Below are 8401 nucleotides of genomic sequence, written 5' to 3' on the forward strand. Positions count from 1 at the left end.
GAGCTTTAGCAAGTTTCGACTCAACTCATAAGCTTGTGAGCTGGCTAATTTAAAAAAAATTGATATAAAATATGTTTAAAATATAATTATTTAAATTATATTCTTCTTTTTTATAATAAATAAATCGGCTCGAACTAATTGAATAAAATTCGATCTCGGATTTGAACTTGCACTCGCTTAATTAATAAACTTAAACCAGATTGCACTCTTATAAAGAAATAAATTATTACGTGCGGTGTCCAGATACAATGGAGATCAATTCGGACACGTCACATGGGCCTCTGGATGCGTTCGTATTCCGCACAGAATAATCTTTTTTTTTATAAAGTGGGAAGTGCGTTCCTCGAGAAAATTACCATTATGCCCAAAAATTGAAACATTATCACAATTATATCCTGTCAACCGTCTCTCTCCCTCCCTCTTCCTCGGCCACCAGTCACTCCCATTGCCTCAGCCCTCCTCCTCCGATCGGATCCCTCTGAATCTCCTCCCCTTTCTTCACTAACAGGAGGAGCTCCCTAACTCTTTCTCTCTCTCTTCCCCGTACCAACACGCCATGGCTTCCCCGATCTCCTCCTTAGACCTCAATCTACTTCCCTCCCCGAAAATCGAGCCAAAGCCAGAACCTCTCGAACCGAACTCGAACATCGGCCCCATGCCTCAGATTCTGAATCCCAACTCACTATCCATCGTCCCTTTCACTGACCCCAGCACTCCCCTGCAGCATCTCTCTCCGGCTGCCGCCGACGAGGAAGCTCTTTTCGCGGAGTACTATCGTCTGGCCCACCTCTTCATGGCCTCCTACTCCTCGCCAAACTCCCATGCCAACCCTCTGGCCACAGCTCCCCCGCCGTCGCCCTCGCCCTCGCCTTCCTCCGCGTTGATCGTTTCCAAGAAGCGGAAGGCCCGCTCGGCGGAGATGGTACGTGTCTCCTCACTGAGTGAACAGGACCAGATCTACTTTCGCGACCTCGTTCGTCGCACTCGGATCACGTTCGAGTCGCTTAGGGTTTTGATCATCCGTGACGAGGCGAGGGGAGAGGGTTTGGGGGCTTTTGGAAAGAGAAGCCGCGCCGATCTTAAGACCGCAGCGCTAATGACCGATCGCGGGCTATGGCTTAATAGGGATAAGCGGATTATTGGCTCGATCCCTGGGATTTTCGTTGGAGACGTCTACTTTTTTAGAATGGAGCTCTGTGTGATTGGCTTGCATGGCCAAGTCCAAGCTGGGATAGATTATGTTCCAGCGAGCCGGAGCAGCAGTGGCGAGCCTATTGCCACCAGCATTATTGTCTCTGGTGGCTACGAGGATGATGATGATGGTGGGGATGTTCTGATATATACTGGTCATGGGGGTAGGGACCGGAATCTGCATAAGATGCGTGATGGGCAGAAGCTTGAGGGAGGAAATTTAGCTCTTGAAAGAAGCATGAGGTATGGAATTGAGATACGAGTGATTAGGGGGGTAAAGTTTGATCAGAGCCCGACTGGGAAATTATATGTCTATGATGGGCTTTATAAGGTTGTTGATTGTTGGATGGATGCGGGGAAGTCTGGATTTGGTGTTTACAAGTACAAACTTTTGAGAATTGAAGGGCAAGAAGAGATGGGCAGTTCTATTCTTAAACTGTCGTTGAGTTTGAAAATGAATCCTCTGAGTGTGAGGAAGAGTGGTGTGTTCTGTGATGATATCTCAATGGGGAAGGAGACATTTCCAGTTTCATTGTATAATGACCTAGATGATGATCAGGATCCTTTGCAGTTTGAATACCTAGTTCGCCCAATTTATCCTCCTGATATCCAGGGGAAGTTTAATGGTGAGGCAAATGCTGGGTGTGAGTGTAGAACAAATTGTTCAGCTAATTGCTATTGTGCTACTCTGAATGGGGGTGAATTTGCTTATGGTGGAAGTGGAGTGCTTCTGAGAGGGAAGCCTTTGATTTACGAGTGTGGTGCAGCATGCCAGTGTCCGCCGAGTTGCCCAAACCGAGTGAGCCAGAAGGGTATTAAGCACCAGTTGGAGGTATTTAGGTCCAATGAGACAGGGTGGGGTGTGCGGTCTTTGGATTTGATTCGAGCTGGGACTTTCATTTGCGAATTCACAGGTATAGTGCTAACAAAGCAGCAAACAGATCTGCTTTCTCAAGCTGGCGAAAGTTTGGTGTTTCCCAATCGATTTCCAGGAAGATGGGCTGAATGGGGAGATATCTCTGATGTTTTCTCAGACTACTTACCACCAAGATACCCTTATTTACCAGAATTGAGCTTCTCCATAGATGTTTCAAGGGCAAGGAATATTGCTTGTTATTTAAGCCACAGTTGTAGCCCAAATGTATTTTTGCAATTTGTTCTGTATGATCACTATAATGTCTCATATCCCCATCTTATGATCTTTGCAATGGAAAATATCCCTCCTCTAAGAGAGTTGAGTATAGACTATGGGGTTGTAGAGGAGTGGGTTGGAAAGTTGACACTATAACTATCTTCCAGGAGGGCGTCGCTGGAGATGTATCATAATGCTTTTTTGGAAACTAACTACTTGCAAGTGCTTTATGTGGATGACCATCAAGCTGGTATCCTTGTGAATCTCTTTTTCCTTATATCTCAAATGTTTTTGCCATCACTTCAATTTTAAGAAAGTTTTAGCTTGTCTTTCCAGTATCAGACTTCTGAAATATCAAGATAATATGAAAATGTAGACAACTTGTATGCATCCATTTTAAAATACTTCATGCATAACATGTTTTCCTCTGTAAAAAAATGATCAACTGTTCACTGCTTTTCTTTTACAATACTGCTGTAAGTATAACTAACATGTCAATAAATAATTATCATTGAATATCAATGTTATCATGTTCTCTTAGCTTTGCCTGAGTTCTATCTATTTATGATCATTGTTTTATTATCTACTTATGCATTGATAATGTGATGTCTGCTTTATAATTGCTTCACTGTAGATGTTATCTTTTATTTTCATTAATATTATTATACTGATGGCTCTTTTTGAACTACCTTTCTGACCAGTTTGCTTTGGCTCATTTATGCAACTTTAATTTAGAAAAAAAGTCTTTCATGGAGCCAAATTTACATTAGTATTTTATTCGGCATCTTCGTAGGGTATTGGGCATTGAAGCCAAATTTACGTTGCTTTTGCTGATGATTTTTTTTATCAAATATTAGCTATTCTAGATTATTAGTGTGCATCTTCCTTTTAACGATACTGGTCTTTTCTTTAGTTATCTATTTTAACCATCATGATGGTATCCTGGTTGATAAGGGTCATTGAAAATTTAGGCATTGAGAATGCTACTTGAGTTAGGATGTTTTATCTTTTCAACTCAGAATAGGTGACCTTGTTGAATTTGAAAGCATCTAAAGTGTGCATAGGTACCCATCATTCTTTTTTGTGGGCCGGTAGGAGATTTTTTTTCAGCCTCAGAGCCGGCATGATGTAGAACGGATATGGGGGGAGGGGGTCATTTGAAATTTGAATTTCAAACTAAATGAAAAAGGAGGGAATGTGTACTTAATTAATTCCTTAATTGGAATTCCTTTTTTTTAGGAAGGAATTAATTAAAATAGGAGAGAGATTGGGGCCTTAATGGAGAAGAATTAATTATCTCTCTCCTTGATGGCGGGTAGAGAGAGAAGAGGGTTTATGGAAAGAGAATTAAAGTGGGCCTTGATTGAAAACCAAAATTGAGGAAGATTAATTGAAATCAAATCCAATTAATTTAAATCAAATCCTAATTTAGGAAATAAATTCAAATTCAAATTAATTTGAATTTTCAAGTCAAATTCGTTACCAAATTAAGATGTATAAAATAGGAAGGATTTGAATACAAGATGTTCTGGGAGGCTTCATAATTAAGGATTATCAAAGAGAAAAGTATTGAAATTCAAATGGAGAATTGAGTTCAAATAAATACACTTTCCAAATTGATATAAGTTATTTTAGGAAGGTAATTAAGGGATGTATGAATTTTGAAATTCAAAATTCATGAAGGGAATTAAGGAGGCTTTAATGCTTCCTTAATTTTGGGGTTGAATTTAGAATGAATTAAGTCATCCTAATTAATTCAAAATCTAATCGAGGGAAAATTTGAAAACTTTCCTAAAATAGATTTTATAATTTATGAAAGAATTTGAATTTCAAATTTGGGGAAATTTGAATTCAAAGACCAACTAAATTATGGCAATCCAAAATTAGGAATTATCCAAATTAGGCAATGGGGAATGAGAGAGGGTGTGGCCGGTGGTTTGAATGGGGCGAGTAAGGGGCCGGCGGCAAGGTGGAGATGGAGACAACGTGATGGTGGAAGTAGGGAGAGGATGAAGATGATGACTATGAACAACAAGAAGGAACAAAAACAAAAGATAAAAGATAAAACTGCGAGCCTTGGACTCTTCCGAAGACTGACGGGTGCTACGTTGCCCTCCTCCAAGGGACTTCAAGCCACGAGCCCGAACCCATCTTGCAGCTGGTGGAACCTCCGACTCCCTCCCATAGGGATTTCACTAACGTTCTTCCCAAAGAACACAAATGCAAAACACAAATTTTTTTATTATAATTCCATCATCCTAATACAAGAGAAGGGGCCTCTATATATAGGCCTCAAAAGAGATTTAAAAGACACATTTGCCCCCTTGGGATTTTACATAAAACAAGAGGGTAAAAAGGGAAATTGCAAAACTAAATTAAAATACACTTAATAAACGAAAATAAAACAAAGTGATCTCGGACGTCGATCTTCAACTCCTCCTCGGATTGGCATGGACGGTTGGATGTCCGCATCATGGCAGGTTGTGATTTATTATGGAGTATAGAAGGTTTGAACCCAAATGTTGGTAGCCACTTCCATGACTCTTATAAATCGGACTAACTAGATTAGTTGAACCTCACTTGTAGGGGTGCTCATTTTACAAGGATGTTAAGACTTGAATTAGGTAAATAAAAATTTTTTTGGTGTGTATAGTAGTAGTCATTAGCATCAAAACTTATGCTTCATCGTATATCTGATGTGATCTGTTTTTTGGATGGCTCGACTACTATTAGTTCTACATTTTTAAGGCAATAGAAGCTCCTGGTTGCAAAATATATTAAAAATTGGATGGTTTGATGAGTACAGTGAACCACTTAGGTACCCCCTATCAAAAATCTCTCAAGGGAAATTGAAAAGTTAAGTTATTGATGTCTATAAGCTTTTTCTTGAAAGCTCGAAATAGAAACTTGAACATAATATATCTATATGTCGTGCGTATGGGGATTGGTCATAATGGTTTCTTTGTTTGCTTGAAGTTAGAGTAAATTTATTAATGATGGTCTGCAGCCAGTTCTTATGTTGCAACTCTATCTTTTAGTATGATGGTGATATTGAATTGCAATAGCTTAGGTAGTTAGTAGTTACATAATTGTAATAGGTAGTTTGAGTAGTATTAGGCTTAACTGTTGGCTAAATGAAACTTTGTAAGTGTTTAAATGCTCCTCTTTTGGAGTATTAGGATCTGAAGATAAAATGAACTAATCCCCCTTTCATGAGATTATTCTCTCTCCTTCTCAACCTTGCATTTTCTAGAGTTTTCTACAAACTTGAATTCTGGTTTTTCCTCCTCGCCATTATATTTTTGTAGGCAGTGCATCGAATTCATAATTGATGCTCTTGTTGAGCCTCATCAACACCAAATGCCCCTCTCTCAACCAAAAACTTAAAAAAAAAATCTAAACTCGCCACCCCCATTGCTTGGGATCGCCATCTTCCACCATCCCCAACATCGACAACCTCCATCACATTCATACCCAACCTAAATCGTGAGAGCTATCTTCATCCTCATCACTCCCAACTCCGTCACTTTTTTTAGGGGTAAACTTTAAAATGATCCTCTAACCCAATTTAGAGTATCATGTTGCTCCAATTTAATCACTCGACTATACAAAATTTGTCCAAAATGATTCTTTTCGGATTAAATTAGGATCAAATTTGTACAGTTGATGGATTAAATTTAGGTCAATTTAATCACATTTACAACATGAGGAATCATTTTTGATCAATTTTGTATAGACGAGATTAAAATAAAGCATTGGCAACACAAATAGTCTGCGAATATTATGGGATTTTAAAAAATAAAATTTACATTCACACATTGCGTAGACCCTCAGACCTCCAACACATGTGACAGCAACAATCGTCACTCATCATGTCCAGCTCCTTTGAAATCCCCACCAAACTACGTTGCAGCTTAAAGTGAAGTGGACCGAACGCCGATTCTCGGATGTTCTATTCTTTGGATTTCCCCCACATCACGTAGATTACGTCAAGATTCAATCCCATCCCTTATTTTTTCCACCAATTTCAATGATTTTGCTCTTAAGGGCAATTTCATCAAACACCTTTAAAACATTTCGTCCTCCTTTCTTGTCGGCATGCGTATTTGGGCAAATCTGCCACATGCCATGGATTGGATGAATGACAATATGTGTTGGTTCAATGAGAGAAAGGGTACAACTTTATCACTCTGGATATGATTCCGTTAACCATTCCCTCTTCAAGAGAGAGGAGAACAACGATAAAGATGAGGTTGAGGGCGGAGTATGAGGGGAAGAATGCTGGAATCTTAGCAGCATCTGCCTGATCTGGGAAGAATTTGACAAATGACAATTCTAAGAAGTGGGTTCAGTTCAGTTCGAGCCATGACACTGTTAGATGTAGTTCTTGCTGTAGAGGGATGCATCAAGTGGAGATTAGCGGCAACAAATAAGCCGAAGGTCTGAGGGTCATCTCAAAGCTTGAATCTTAAAAAAATCAAGGTAGGGAGTTGGGAATGATGTAGATGATGACGGATCTTGCGATTCGGATTATGAACAAATGTATCAAAGGTTGCCTTTGTCGAAGACGGTGACCCGTTTAAGGTGGTTGGTTGACCTGAAAATTTTAATTCTTTTTCGGTTTTTGCATGAGAGACAAGGTACTTTGTGACAATGAAGCTTAATAAGAGCACCAATTAAGAGACCAAGTGGAGATTAGCAGCGACAAGTAAGACGAAGCTCTGAGGGTCAGCTCAAAGCTTGAATCTAAAAGAACATTGGGGTAAGGAGTTGCGAATGATGTAGATGATGATGGATCTTGCGAATTCGGATTATGAACAAATGTATCGAAGGTTGTCTTTGTCGTAGACGGTGAACTGTTCAAGGTGGTTGGTTGTCCTGAAAATTTTATTCTTTTTTGGTTTTTGGATGAGAGACAAGGTACTTTGTGACAATGAAGCTTAATAAGAGCACCAATTAAGGCTTCATTTGAGACAGCTTTCCTACTGCTTTCTTGTAAGCAGCAAAAGAATAGTGGTTAAAAGCTATTCCAAACAAAGCCTAATACAAACCTATTGTGTGACCTAGTTGAGTATAGTGGAAACCAACAATTTAAATTTGATAACAACTCCAAAAATGCATCGTTGACAAGAAGGAAGAGGAGAATCTCATGACAAGGGGGATTAGTTCATTTTATTTTCATACCTAATACTACCAAAGATGAGTATTTAAAGACTTGCAAAATAAAAAAAAAAAACTTGCAAAAACCATTTAGCTGCACATTAAACCTATTACAACTCAAACTACCTATAATTAACCACTAATCCACCTAATATATTTCAATTCCCTATCAAATGGCTTTGATTTTGTTGGAACACAGATATTTCTCCTGCAGCAGATATCTCAGATATAGCATTCAATAGAAATCAATAAACTAGAATAAAATTTATTTTAAGTAATTATGATGGTATTAATGAGGATTATGAAGACACAAATGCATGTCATGACATATCCTTAATTTCATCTATGATTCATAGAGGGATTTGGGCTTCATTAGGGACAGTTTTTTATTGCTTCTTAAAACTGAGTTTTAGTACACGTTTGGGACGGCTTTCTTATTGCTTCTTAAAGCGGAATCTTCGTTTTAAGATGCAATAAAAAAGCCGTCTCAAACGAAGCCGTAGGAGTAGCAGTAGCTGAAGTAATATGTACATTACTGCATTAGTTTACTTGAGAAAATATTTCACCTTCTGTCTTCTTCCTAAGTTTAGGTCCTGTTTTCCTATCATTTAATAAACTTTTTTCTGCACAGTGAAATTTTAACTAGGAGTACAAGTTAAAGACCCAGCAGGAATCTTAAGGCGCAGGACTCTGAACTCAGGGTGATCTAAGGCTTTTTCCAATGGCCATTTAAGACCTTTTTCTTAGGCAACCTTGTGACAGTTCAGTATATATATATGAAGTTATTTTGTGAATTATGGAGTTTTGTCATCTAACTTTTACTAGGCAGCTTTGCATTTGTTATTTTTTTATTTGTTTTTTACTTGGGTTAAAGCTAGTATGAATTTTATAGTTTGTCTTAACTATTTTTCTTGTGAA

At 38.6% G+C, this 8401-nt stretch overlaps 1 protein-coding gene across 1 annotated transcript; it reads left to right on the forward strand.

Annotated features, from left to right (window-relative positions):
- The first annotated feature begins 364 nt into the window (after positions 1–364).
- Positions 365–8401, forward strand: LOC110111597 (histone-lysine N-methyltransferase family member SUVH9). The gene is made up of 2 exons (XM_020843536.2): positions 365–2573; positions 8115–8401. The coding sequence occupies exon 1, from the start codon at positions 557–559 to the stop codon at positions 2477–2479; it is 1923 nt and encodes a 640-aa protein (XP_020699195.1). The 5' UTR covers positions 365–556; the 3' UTR covers positions 2480–2573; positions 8115–8401.

This window comes from Dendrobium catenatum, unplaced genomic scaffold, assembly GCF_001605985.2.
Source record: "Dendrobium catenatum unplaced genomic scaffold, ASM160598v2 fragScaff_scaffold_1417, whole genome shotgun sequence".
In the NCBI taxonomy this organism is placed as follows: Eukaryota; Viridiplantae; Streptophyta; class Magnoliopsida; order Asparagales; family Orchidaceae; genus Dendrobium; species Dendrobium catenatum.

Excerpts from the sequence above, each read along its gene's own strand:
- LOC110111597 (XM_020843536.2), top strand. The coding sequence starts at position 557 with ATGGCTTCCCCGATCTCCTCCTTAGACCTCAATCTACTTCCCTCCCCG.